This window comes from Falco biarmicus, chromosome 4 (genome assembly GCF_023638135.1).
Source record: "Falco biarmicus isolate bFalBia1 chromosome 4, bFalBia1.pri, whole genome shotgun sequence".
Classification (NCBI taxonomy): Eukaryota; Metazoa; Chordata; class Aves; order Falconiformes; family Falconidae; genus Falco; species Falco biarmicus.
The window spans coordinates 101,758,527-101,772,515 of record NC_079291.1 but is presented as its reverse complement, the minus strand read 5'-3'; the positions used below and the strand labels follow the sequence as shown (position 1 = coordinate 101,772,515).

Below are 13,989 nucleotides of genomic sequence, written 5' to 3'. Positions count from 1 at the left end.
ATGACAATGTGGGGGGTTGGTTTGTTCGCTTAGCTAGATGTCGTATGTCTGCTTTACTATTATAACCTAGATTTTCCCATCTGTGCTTTGGTTTTTTAGGAGTTTTGATACACAGCACTTTATAACAGTCATCCAAGAACATATATAATCACTTCTAGTAGAAACAAAAAAAAAAACCAACAAAAACAAAACAAACAACCAGGGAACATTAAGGAAGCTAAGTTCACGGCTCCATCAAGCTAAGCTAGCTATTAAAAGTGTGTTCTATACATAAGCAATGTATCATTTAACTGCTATCTAGCATCCACTAATTGAAGACAACTGCTAAGTCAAGCTGTAGAACAAATACAGTAGAACCTTACTAAGCCAGTTTGTTGATTAGCAGACCACTGAATTGCTGAATTGGACTATTTAACAAGCCAAACATATCCATCATCAGTTACAAATCTACTTAGAAAAATGTGCTTTAAATTTATTTTGACAAGGGTAATTTTAACTATAAACTTGCTACATATTTTACAGTGAGTTGTTCTAGTTTTATGCAGGTATTTATAAGACTTCACTACATTAGCTGATATTTAAAAACATCTAACATGGATTAATAAAGCTTGACCACTCTCCCAAACAGCTTACAAAATTTCAAGAAGGAGAAACATGAAGCAAATTGAAATGAAAGGACATGTGGTTATTTGATGAATGCTTGCACACAGAATGATGGAACAAAGAAATTCTGTTTTTAAATCAATAGGAAGAATGATCAAACAGACTTAGCACCATTACAGTGCTCGGTTATTATGTTTTCCTGAGAAGCTGTCAAGTTTTTTGTGTCAAATAATGAAGTGTGAATTAGCACAATTTTGTTGTATACAAGCAAGTATGCACACAACCACTCAAAAGCTTTATAGAAAAACTGTCCTATACTAGCAAGAGACAACCTATCATTCAAACAAGGTTCAATAAAGCCACTCCTGTATACAGTCTACATTTAAGATTGAGAATTCAATTAGAAATCACATCTTCAGAACAAGATATGCAAAATTAAGGTTGGGGTTTTTTTTAACTGAACACAGGAAACTGTACACTTCTGACAGGATTCTAACAAGAAATAAAAGAGAACGTGATCATTCACTATAACTTCTGAGATCGCAAGACGATGGCTCTCTCACTCCTTTTAAACTTTTCAACCCATAAAAGGAGAGGAGGACTTCCCGCTTTGCTCTCTAATATTACTTAAGAGTTGATGTTTAGTTTAGGAGCTGGTTGAACCTTTGTAAGTTTAATAGAGAAATCAGCTTCAAGTCAAAAAAGCAGAAGAGGACATAGAATAGAAATCATAACAGCCAATTACACTAGTCCTACTGTCACATCACTAAAAAAACATTAACACAGACAGAAATGAGAAGTGATGCATAATAAATAGGAAGTTAGAATCATTATAGTTATGATACAAGTAAGATAGAAATTACACAGGAAGACCACTATTTGAAAGTACCCTGGTGTACACACACACAAATTTCATTCTACTCAATCTCATACAACAAACCCCACACTGCACAGAAGTGGTTCAAAACAGATTTAGTACAACTACCTTACTTTTGCTTAGTTATTAAATGACTCAGGGAAATGGGGGGGGGGGGGGGAACTGGGTACGCTAAATTCCATGGTTCCCACATCACTAATTGCTTTACAGGGTAAACTAGATAAACTTTCCTTAACTGTAAAATAAAAAAACCCAGCCCTTTATGTGGATAAAGAGTCATACTGCTCACATGCAGCCTCAGTGAAAACCAGTTGTTTCATCTCACCTGTGTTATATGCATCTCATGTAACACATAAGACAACACTACACTTTTTTTATCGCATAAGCAATAAAAAGCACTATCTGAACTGCAGATGAAATACAACTAACCTTCCTTTAAAGCACAGAGGATATTTTCTTTAGGAATGGGAAAATTAAGCCACAGTTGCATTCCAAATCTTCTACTTAATTCTTTTTCGATTCACAGTACGGTCACTCCATCCATGCTGACCTGTTACCCTACGCACTTATCATGAGGATCCCACATCGCAGGCAAACACTGCCCTCTTGTGCACTCTTAATATCCAGTAGACAAAGTTGCACTTTGGGGGTTGGGGAGAGAGCAGCAATATTTTTATACCAGCTGCCTTATCTTTATGCATAGGTCCTTAATTTAAAAAGTGGCTTTCATTTTAAAATGTCAATAAAAATACTCCTTTAATTTGTCAGACAAGTATCAGGCACCAGCCAAATTACTTAAAGTGAATTAAAGACAGTTTCAGTTTCAAGAGAAAAGTGGTTTCATTTACAGAAATAAAGTTTATTTATTTGCATTTTTAATACAAAGCAATGTCAGCAATTTACAAGCACCATGAACCCAAGTTTAATAGGCTTTGGAAAACATTCACATTAGTGTTAGTTGAACTCTCTTGGCCCATGAGTACTTCCACAAGATCTACCACTACATCAAGGATCATGAATATAAATTATATAACATGAGTTGTATTTTAATATTTTTCCGCCAGAACAAGGTTCATTATTACGTTATTCTCACTTCAAGTTGGCAGCCAAACTCCTCAAGACTCTCCAGTGACTTCTCTCTGATCAGCATGGTGTCCATTGAACAACACAGGAATTTGCTCCAGAGAAGAACAGGTTTCCCTTCTACATGTGCACTCAATAGCAAGCGGCCTCCACAAAAATTTAAATCATCCATATATACACTCTACAACTATAAAACTCTACTTGCTCACTCACCTGGAACAGAAAAAACAAGAATTGTCTTATCTTCACAAAGGTGTCAACCAGCAGAAGTTCACACCAATGGAAGTGTATTTTCATGACAGTAATGCAAAGGTAACCCTGAGTTTACAAATCCTCTTAAAAGCTTACAACAAACTTGGCAAAACAACTAATCTGTGATAAAAGAGGAGGGTTTTTGTGCTATGTTAATCTTACAAATAATCTGCATCTGACTGAATTTGAATGCTGGTAGCAAGACCACATTTCCCTTGATCTCCCAAGACTGTTTTCATTGTACTCATTTGCATCAGCAAGACATGCTTTTGCTATGCTCATTTCCCCCTCCCCAAGCTCTTGTGCAAGTTCAAAAGTCTTGGCCCCTCCAATGTATCAGGTATGAATTAATACCCTTCCTTAACAGAACACAGCAGCAAAGTGGAAACAGACACTTGGAAGGCTGTTTTCTTTGAAAGGAACTGCAGGGACAAATGGTGACAATGAAGTTCTAGTTATAAAGTAAAAGGGTCAAAGGTTCAGGCAGGCATAAGGATTACAAAACTACAAGTTTGTCAGAATTTCCCGCCCCCGCCCCCCCCCCCCCAGGTTTAGACAACCAAGGTCAAGCAGTAGCTTTCCAATTAAAACACTATAAGGCTACTCTGTCCTTTGAACTTCACAAAGGAAAAAAACAAAAACAAAAACCAAAAAAAGACAACTTTCTTTTTTAGAAGTTCTTTTGAGGACCCATCTCAAAATCAAACAGATAAAGGGCATCTGACAAGAGCTCACCTAAAACAAACACTGCGGTATCCCTTCACTGCGTGTGCGGGGGGAAGAGAGGATGAGGTAATCATGTTCTTCTGTATTAGTGTGCTGACCCTTTGTAGGGCATGAAATTAACCATCAGCAAGTAAAAAATCTGCTACTGGTTAAACTACTTTGCTACGCAAAGTGGTCTTAAAATGAAATATGGAGATTGAATTTCTTCTGGAAGATTAACTCATATAACCTCTCTGCAGGCATCCCTTTACTGCTGAACTCATTTGAGAAACCATTCCAGACCCTACTGAATGCATAGGTCTGCAACAAACAAATGTAAAAGCAACTCTTCTTTTACTTTGATGACATTAGCATCAGCTTTGCGGAAGACCAGAGAGCTGAAATTTAACAAAGGAACAGAAGCTTAAAAACAAACCCATAGGACTGTGACAGAAACTGCCCCACCTCTGTGTGAAATTTTAACAAAATACCATTCGAAATCTCTATAGCAATAGAATCAAGCGGTATCAATGAAAAATAACAGTAATGCATTTTGCAGTCATTCCCTCCATGCAGAATGCAAACATAAGGCTGATGCGAGTGCTTCTTACTGCTAAACACAGGGACAAGCTAAAGACCTGACTCTCAAAATTCAGTTATTCAGGCTTGTTCTCTCTGTTTAGTAAATCAACTATGAACAGCTGTAAACAAAGTACTTGTTGCATTGCTTGATACATGATAGACAAAATCCTGCTAGAGCACAGGGAAAGTCTTCAAATTATTGTAAAACAGAGTTCTGTTCTTGCTGTTCAAAAAAAAAATACATGACACAGTCCAAGTCACACTGCTGTCCCCAATAACTTAATACCTTCCTGCTACATCCGACACACAAGAGTCTGCTGTTGAAGAATAAACCAGTGTGGTTTAAATACAAGTGAAAGCCACGATGTAGTAAGTTAAGTGCCTATCATTTATTCCATTTCAACCTTCACTATCACCTTCCAGCTAAAACTTTTTAAGACAGCCTTCGGTGGAACTGTCTGCAACATTTCCAATTCCCTGCATGCAGGTTAAAAAGAAAAAGTATCTTTTGATTTAACATTTGATATGTTTTGTTTTCAAGGACAAGCTTTGCAAGAAAAATGTAGCCACACAGAATGAAATACGACTTGCATTTTCCATTCCATTTGGTTACTGCTCAAATATTCTGCATTCATTTAATCCTAAGGTATTGTCTCTAAATAAACATCTGTGACTGTGAGAAGTATTTGCAAGGTCAAGCACTACCTGGCACAGCATGACAAAAATGCAACACTAGATTCAGCCATGAAAAAAAACACTTCAAGAATTAGCTAGATACAGAAATATGTTAAAGAATGGTAAATAGTATAATTTCATCTGTAAGCAGATTTATCAGCTTTGCACGGCAAAGAAATTAACCCTTAGAGCACTCTGGGAACACAGATGACAGAGGAAGGCACTGGACTGGAAGATAGCCTGGGACACCACTGATGAAAGTGGCACCCTAGAAGAAAAGAACTGAGATAAAAACCACACACAAACACACACCCCCCAAAAAAAAAAAACACACACCACACCACTACTGGCTTCCCCTGTGAAGCCAATAAAGGAGCTCTTCAGAAGGAACCCCTTCTCCCTCATGGGAGACCTGACTGAATAATGCTGGCACTACCTAGCCACAGCAGACAGCATTTCCGAAAGATGGGGTCAACTCGGGGTGAGCCAACTAGTTTACACCACTATCAATGAAAAGTGAGCTTCAAACAATAAGAACATGCAATAACATATTTTCACACCTACAGCTTCCACTGCATGCACATGATTAACACATATGAGAAGGCTGCTTCTTCAGAGCCCTCTGTTATCATTCCACCCTTAGGTTCCTCACATCTAGCTCCCCTTCCCTCATCCCTCCCGCCTCTATCTTTTCTGTAGGGTAACTCAGATCTATAGCTATCACAGGACTTAATTTCAGAAAAGCAGTATTGTACAGGCATGAGAAATCCGAGGTGCAGAATAAACACAGGAAGATAAAGTACTTTGCACTTAATGTTTTATTTTAAAACCTTATATATAGAAAATGTGTACTAACAGTGAAATCTCAGATTCCATCAAAAAGAAAAAAAGTAGTAGCATATCTGGTTACAAAGAAAATGCTTGAAATTGTGAACCTTGAATACTCATGATTAGAAAGCAGATGAAAACAATCTGTGTTTTTGAAGTATCATTATCTGGAAGGCCTGGCTTTCCATTTCTGAAGAGCAAGAAAAGTTGGCAATATTGAAATATTGACACTTAAACACTGAAGGATGTATCCTGTTACACAAGATATGCTATACTTCAGTTTGAGTTTCACCAAACCATACTAAAACCGTAAGCACCTAAGTAGTCTCACAGGCACAGATCAGGTTTTATCATCAAGGTTTCACCTTTTAAACCTGATAGTAAAAAGAAAACAAAGATACACATATGCTATCAAGCAGAAAACTGAGATTTCTAACTGTATAAGCTAAGTATTAACACACTGCCTTTTCTCTACCGTTCTTTCTTAATACCTACAATTGCAGTAAAAGTCACACTAACCAAGTGTTTTCACCAAGACACATAATCTGGTATAACTGGATCTAAGCAAGTTTGATATACTTATGTGTCTGAATTGCTACCTGTAAAGAATCTTTTTTGCTGCGAAGAAAACTCTTATCATGCCTTCTAGCCTAGTCCACTTGTCCACAGTCATCTTCTCCCAGCATGGCCCATCAATAAGGAAATCTGAGTAACTTATTCAACCACTGGAAACAGCTGTGACTAAATGCTTCTTCATAAAACCAACAGGAAGCCACAATAAGTCTATGTATCAAATAATCAACCCAGATAAATGTTAAAATGATAAAAAAAGCTATTTTTCCAAGTTTCCCCATGTCCTCTTCATGAGAGAGAAGTAGTTTCTGGCAAAAAGGAATGTCTAACTACAAGTCACTATTCAGTACCTCCAAGAAAAGTTTGCCAAAGTAATCTTTGCTCCTCAGAAGACAAGCAGGTGCTTCCGATTACTTAAGAATGATAGCTAATTGTAAAGTACAAAAGACTGGAAGACCACAGGTTTCTGGGATTCAGCACAGTCACTCCTCCCCTGCAGCTGCAGAGCACGCATTAGTGGTACAGAGCACTTCGCTGCTGGTGGAACCGAGAAACAAGTAAACCTTTGTTATCCAATACAAAAGAAATTTAAAAAATGCAATGCAGTTACTGCTAACAACATTTACAAATAACGTGTCTGCTCAAAAGAGGGTTAATTCACACATCATAGAAAGTAACTAGGTCTGAACCTCAGTCCAGCTGACTAGAAATACACTGCCTGCCCTGTGAAGCCACCAACTAGTTGACACTAGAGACACCAGCAGAGGACATGCTAGGAACTAACTTAGCTTCCAGAGGTCCCTGTAGTTGCAGTTTATCAACCTGTGACCACTTTCAGTAGCCTGCAGCTGCAGCCCCTTCACCTCCTTAGCCAAGCCAAGCCTCTTCAGGCTTTTTACAAGAGGTGGAAGGGGGAGGTGTTATTTCTCACAGAACAAGGTGAGCTAATTTAACACGTGCTCTAATGCAAACCAGATTGACCTTCCGATATCACCTACATAAACCGAACCAGAAAGTTACTAAAATCCACAAAATTATTTCTAAGCATAAGATTATCACATTAGAACTCCCCTCTCGAGTTTGGCACAAGCATGTCCAGCAAGCACGCTACAGCTCTCAACCACAGGGAATATCAAGCTCTGACAGCTTTAACAAGTGAGAACCTAGAAATTAATATTGCCCTTAAATACCACAAAGAAGGCCTCCATACACAATATTATTTTTTCCCCATGCATAAGAAAACCAAGCAGGCCTGACTGTCCAAAGAGCACTCAAAGGCTTCACGTTTAGGCTGCTTTTCGAAGAGCACTGGCGTTTCATTTGTGGGGCAATCACGAAGTGTAACCAAGTCATGAGGCCCGTGAGCCACCGGAGGCCCGCACAGGCCTCCCCCCCCCGTCGGACAGCCGCATCCCCCCGGGGCCCCGGCTAACTCAGGCCAAGCCCCCGGCACCGCGACGCTCCGGCGAGCGGCAGCCCCGCTCGCCTCACCGGGGGAAGCGGGGAGCTCGCCGAGGGTCGGGGCGCCCCCAGAGGCCTCTCCGCCACCGGGGCCCCGGGGCGGGCAGGGGCGGCCACCCCCGCTCCCCCCCTTACCGCCGATGATGGTGCGGATGAGGGAGGCGTGTCCCGGGCAGTCGACCAGCGTGAACTGGAGCTCGCCGGGCCCCGGGCCCAGCTGCGGCGGCAGGGCGGTGCGCAGGCAGGAGAAGCCCAGGTCCAGCGTGATGCCCCGCGCCCGGCTCTGAGGCGCCCGGTCGAAGGCGGCGGTGGAGCCGGTGGTGCTCAGCGCCCGCGCCAGCGCCGTCTTCCCGCTGTCGATGTGGCCCAGCACGCCCACGTTCACGTTGAGGACGCGGGGCGCCGCGGGCCCGGCGGCCATGACGGTGCTGCACCCGGCCGGTCCGTCCCAACAGCGCCCCTGCGGCAACGCGGGCCCGCCGCCGCCGTTCCGCAGCCACAGCCCCGGGCGGCGGGAGAGCCCGGCCGGGCCCCAGCCGGCACGCACACGCCGAGCGGTGTCCCGGCGGTGTCACAGCCTGGCCAAACCCGCCGCTACTCGCGTGCTCAGCGGCCGCACCTGCTGGGGCGAGACCTCCCGGCTCCCTCCCGGGCCTCGGCTCCGAGGCCGCCTCATCAGGGGGAGGCAATTAAAGCAACACACAGCGGCGGCCACACACCTGGCGGGCGCCCCCTCCCCAGGTGCGGGTCTGGGGCTCATCAAGGCCAGGGCTAATTGCAGGAGGATGGAGCCGAGAGGCTGCGCAGGGCCCCTGGGGAAGGGGTTATTGCAGCTGCCCCGGGGCACCGGCGCTTTGCTCTCATCATACCCACACTAATTAGTCACTCAGGGCTGCCTTAGCTCAGCCCACTGTCACTGCACACCTGCAAGGATAACCCCACCCTGCCACTGCTGGAAGCGTGGTCCTCAGATTTGACTTCAAAGTTGCTTGGGCATTGCAAACTCACTTGAAAAAGCAGGTCAAGATTTGAATAATTTGTTCTCCTTTCACTTAAATCAACAATTTCTGGGTTCCTATAATTTATTTTTCTGTAAAAGCATTTTTATGCTGTGTAGGATGCTTCCTAAAAATCATACCTTTAAGGGATTAAGAATAATCGTGATTATCAACAGGGATGAACATCTCTCCTGCAAAACAACAATAAAAAAAAACCCCAACCAACAAACAAGTAGATGACCACTGGAGAGGCCTGAGAGTCTTTGAGAGGGTAAGGGCAGGAGCACGTTTCACTGGTTTAAGTCACTTAGCTTTACTGATAACCCAGGAGGCACACAGGGCCAAATGTATTACACGATAAAGCTTAACACACACGCTCTGCATTTTCAATAGCAACCACTAAGTAGTCCTGAGTACCACTTCAAATGATAACAGCTGTTTACAAGCCAAGAAAACAATACTGTGTGATGGACCTCCCCCACAGGTGTCCAAGTAGACTAGACTTGCACTGCACTCTACAGATTTTTTTCTTTGAGAGAAGAGCTGTTTTGCTCTCCCTATGCAGTAATATATATCGCTAACAGTATCTAGTATTCACATCTGAGTAACTAATGAATGAGCCAGAAGCGCAAGATGACTTGCCTAAGGTTGTCGTCAGCATCATGGATTTAGTTTGTAGGCTTTAACTCCACACTCCAGGCTTTTTCTTATAAAGAAAGTTACTTCATATAACACCACTTTCGATATAGAAGAGTTTGCAGAGCTTTACAGCTAGGTACAAATTACCCCTCCTTCCCAAACACACAGAAGTCAAGGTGACAGAATCAATGACTCCATGACAGGGAAAATCCCAGTATCAGTCACTCTTAGCACTCAGTGCTATTTGAGAGACAGCTATCTCCCTAAAGGAAATAAATGAACTCACAAGGAGTACTGCCGATGCACTGAGCTAGCCCAGTTAATCGGCTTCTTGAGCAGAATAGTTCAGCTTGATGGCAGCTCTGTCATGGGACCCAAATTAAGCATAATGTCACTTTTCAGACCAAGTTCCCAGACTTGGAATAGTTTCCTGTCAAATCATAAGGCTCACGTACACTTCATTGTCCTGAACGTCTCAATCTGTTACATCAATGCATATTGACAAAGTGTTGCAAATCTATTCCCATAGGAAAAGGCCCGACACAGTTACAATCCACATAGGTATCCCAGTATCATATTACCTACCATTTGATTCTTTTTTTTTGGCATTAATTATTAGAAGAGTTCAGAAGGAAGAGATGGAAAAAGGTCTGATTCCTTACCAGATGAGGCATTATCCAGAACATCTAAAATAACTGCCACTTTCAACAAGCTTTGACAAAGTACAGATTTAAATGTTTCTGTAACTCTTGTGAAAACCAGCAGTGAGGTAAAGGAGGCGCCCATTTCAATGGCCCATAGTGTAAGGCTCCAGCAAGAGCTCAGGTGTGACCCATTTTTCTTGGCTGCCAAATTACTAATGAAATGAAGAGCTGTATTTTGCTCAGACAATGAGAGGGATACTGGATAGAACTCATGGGACAAAAAAAAAAAAAAAAGAAAGAAAGATAATTCCTTTTGCTATAGGGATTTAAGGAAGGATGATAAAAATCTGTAAGAAAATGGGTTTAATTCCACTGCTCAGATAAAAATGGTGGCACTTCTTTTATAACCTTATACTCATGAGTGACTTGCAAGAAGAAAGGGAGTCAGGTAGAACTGTAGTCTTGTTCTTAGTTTTCTTCCTTCAGCTACAGAAAAGACTTGCCACCCTCTAGACAGGGAAGGCAGTGGGAAGGAAGGAGAGGGAAAAGAAAAAAAAAGTGCTAAAATGTTTACAGTTTTATTGTTACCACTCAGAACATATTTCTGTCTCCAGGATTTTAGTCTGTGGGTATGATTTTGCAACATACCACTTGAAGCCTGTGAAATGAATACACTTACATCATCAATATCAAGCAGAAATTTGATAGACATAAGCACTTTGATTCAGTGTTTAGAGAGGTCCACTCAGCTCACAAAGTTTTAGAATTAATTACAGATTTGGAAATTGAGAGATGTCATTTGTTAAGACTCATCACTCCTATTGCTTTGATGAAGAGTAAGAAAAATCTTTCTGCAAAAGAATTGCAGGAAAAATACCTGAAGACCCCCCCACACACCCACAGAGGTCTTGATATTACTAAGATGGAGAAGGGAACATGGCAAAATGGAAGAATCCCAGCTTCTCCAGATTTTTCTACACCTCTCATGAAACAAGTCATTTATAGCATTTAGCAGTTTTCCTTTTTTTTCCCCTTAATATAATACAATACACCATTCTCCTTCCCAGTCATTCTCTCCTATACTGATTTTTTTTTTTCCTTAAAAAGTGTTCACTTTAATTGCTAAAGTTTATGGACTCATGGGAGAAAGGGCAGGAAGTCAGACTTTTGGGATAGGGTAAAAATGTAAAGGTCATTTACACACACACACACACTCTCTCTCTCACTCCAAAAATAATACACTATTTGACAGTTTCAGGATTCAGCATGTCCCATTGAAATTTGAAAGCTTATGTGAAACTAGGCCACGTCCTGTAACCTCAAACATTTAGTCTAGGAAAACAGCTCTCAAGTCTCCAGCTCCCACATCAGGTATCGCATGACGTCTGTGCCAAATAGGAGACCTCAAACAGGGGGGCAAAAGAAACGTTGGTAAAATGAGTTGATTAAACCTGGGGAATAACAGTTCAGACTGTTAGTGACAGGTATTATTTTTTCTGGTTAACTGGCTAGTGAAATATTAAATTATACTCAAAGCATCCATAACATGAGATGGGCAGAATAGTCAAACAACCTACTTGCCTTCTATCTGGTGGCATGGACAAAAGAGAAAGATGACTCATGCTTTGCAATGAAATTATTTTACCCTCCCCCTCCAATGTGATAAATATTCAAAATCACAAAAAACTTGTTAAAGTTGAGGTTCAGTATTTCCTCCTACTGATGCACAACAATACATCAGACATCAATTATAAAAGAGCTTAAGCTCTAAACTTTCCAGTAGTTCCACTTGTACTCTCCTCTTTCTGGGGAATAAACAATTAATCCTGTGTGGTCTAAAGGATTATTGTTTATTTTCCTTCACCCAAATGTACTCTTCTCTCACTCTTTAACTGCAATTTCAGTATGATGCTCAAAGAACATATGGAACGAGTAAAGCAATCAATACAATGAGCTATGCCAAACCATGCATAGCTTATGGATGATTGTAAGCCCTGTTAATTAATACTAACTTGAGCAAATAAGAGGGAGAAGCCAGCTTCACATCTATCAAGCAAAAATTATTTACTGGTTCTTTTTTATATTGAAATATCCTCTCCCACTGCAAATACAAACCCAAATAATTTTCATAATATTTTCTGCAGGTCAATACTAGAATTTTACTTTCATCATGGCAGTAGATTTTATTTACTGAACAGCAACGGTCACCAGCAGACTAAAGTTTTTGGCTCTGCTCCAATACTTGAGGCATCGTATTGTTGTAGACAAACAACGCTTCCTACTACCTTTCATCAGGAAAATTATATAATTGAATTTGTATTTCTAAAGTTAAAGAAACTTATTAGCATATCTGATTTTCACATACATGGAATATTTCTATCCTTCCTCCTAGTTATAATGAAGATTAACAGCAATTCTCAGTTCCTGCCATCTACATTCCTATATATTGAATTTCACCAAAAAGAAATAAGCAAACATTATTAAATAGTCTTTGAAATGCCATGAACTCAAAAATAGGCCTAGCTGCGATATCAAACAAGATAACACGGACAGATTTCAGTCTAAGTTAACAAATTACCATGTATTTCACCTATTGCCAGCTCTTCTTAAAAGGAGAGCCATACCTAGCCTGGACCTCTTGTTAACAATATCACTGCTTTCAGAGCTCTTAGAAGACTTTACTAATTATTCTGCCAGATCTGGCAGAAATTTGAACTCTGACCACTTACCCACAACACTTGCGGCAGTTTAATGCACTAGAGAAATCAGAGTTGTATATTTGCTCTTTTACAAAGAAAAAAGTCTGCACTTCAGTACGCATTAGACATTTGTATTCTGTGACTAATATGACCCTGAGAGGATGTATAGAGTCCAACAGTATACACACTTTAATTATTTAAAGGAGAGCTCATATTCGTTAGATTAAAAAATTCTTAAACAGTTGTATAATAGCACACCCTTACAAAGGTGTTGAACTACATATGTGTGCAATTATAATTACAATTTTAAACTAATTATGTAAACTGACAGAATAATGAACGGAAAAAGGAAGCAACAAATAGCAAAGCCTTTTCTTTGCTGAATGACATTTATGACAAAACTAATGGAAGCTCTCAGACAAAAAGGGAATGAATAGCATATATATTGTTCACCGGGCTTCTGAAAATTGAACCGTAACTCCCAGCCTTCCTAAAAGCCGCTCTCCTTGCCTGCACCACCACAGGACTGCTGTTGCAATTCTCCCTGGCAGCACACGGGAAAGCAGAGATGGCACCATCCCTGCATCATACCATGTTAATCCATTGGCATTGAACATTGCACACAGCTATAGTTTCATGAGCAAACACAGAAAACACTATATATCCATAGGAAGAGAGTCCCCTCTTTTAGGGGGGACAGATCCCAATATCTACAAACAAGAAGCCAGTGGAACTGTAGGTTCCCAGATCTCACCTAAGCTTTTAGTGTGAGTGACCTCCATTTTAAGCACTACATAGAAGGTGCAGCAGAACTACAGCTGCCCCACAGTTAGAGGCTGTAGGACCCTGAAAGCTGTAGTGCCACAGGCCTGAGGAAGTGTTGGGTAAAGGCTGTGAGGCCACGAAACTACCTGCTGAGGAGGTGGAGGATTTTTCCTCATTTCCATAGGTCAAAGCTCAGGAGAAACATACACGCTACATACATACAGCATATGTCAAAGCCTCAGGTGCTTACATAAAGGTTTTGGGCACATGGGATAGAATTATTTTGCAGTTACAGTGAAAGATATAAGTTAGTGATCAACACCAAGCAGGTAAGAGATTGGCCTTACTTGGTCTTTGACAAGGATTCAGAAGGTGCCCTTCAAAAGCCTCAGCTTACTTTTGTAAGCTAAACCCAGCAGAGTTTTCCAGAAAGGCCCTGGCCCACCGTCCGTGGGCAGCGCCCAGCGCCGAGCCGAGCCAGGGGACACTCGGGGCTCACCCTGCCCCGCCGCGGTGGGAGGCGCTGGCTCCAGCGCCAGTCAGGTCCAATGAAGGCAGAAGGTGTTCATGTAGACGTGAGGCCAAGAAACTGCCGAGCAAAAACT

The 13,989-nt window shown here is 41.4% G+C and overlaps 1 protein-coding gene across 3 annotated transcripts in view; it reads right to left on the bottom strand.

The window, feature by feature from the left end:
- EEFSEC (eukaryotic elongation factor, selenocysteine-tRNA specific) overlaps positions 1 to 8,100 on the bottom strand; it is a 128,766-nt gene extending 120,666 nt beyond the window's left edge. The window contains exon 1 of one of the 3 annotated variants that reach the window (XM_056336808.1): positions 7,670 to 8,100. In XM_056336808.1, coding sequence (XP_056192783.1) covers positions 7,670 to 8,060 — 391 coding nt within the window. In that variant the 5' untranslated portion in view covers positions 8,061 to 8,100. The remainder of the gene's footprint in view (positions 1 to 7,669) is intronic. The other 2 variants (XM_056336806.1, XM_056336807.1) reach the window with 2 other exon arrangements.
- Positions 8,101 to 13,989: the final 5,889 nt, after the last annotated feature.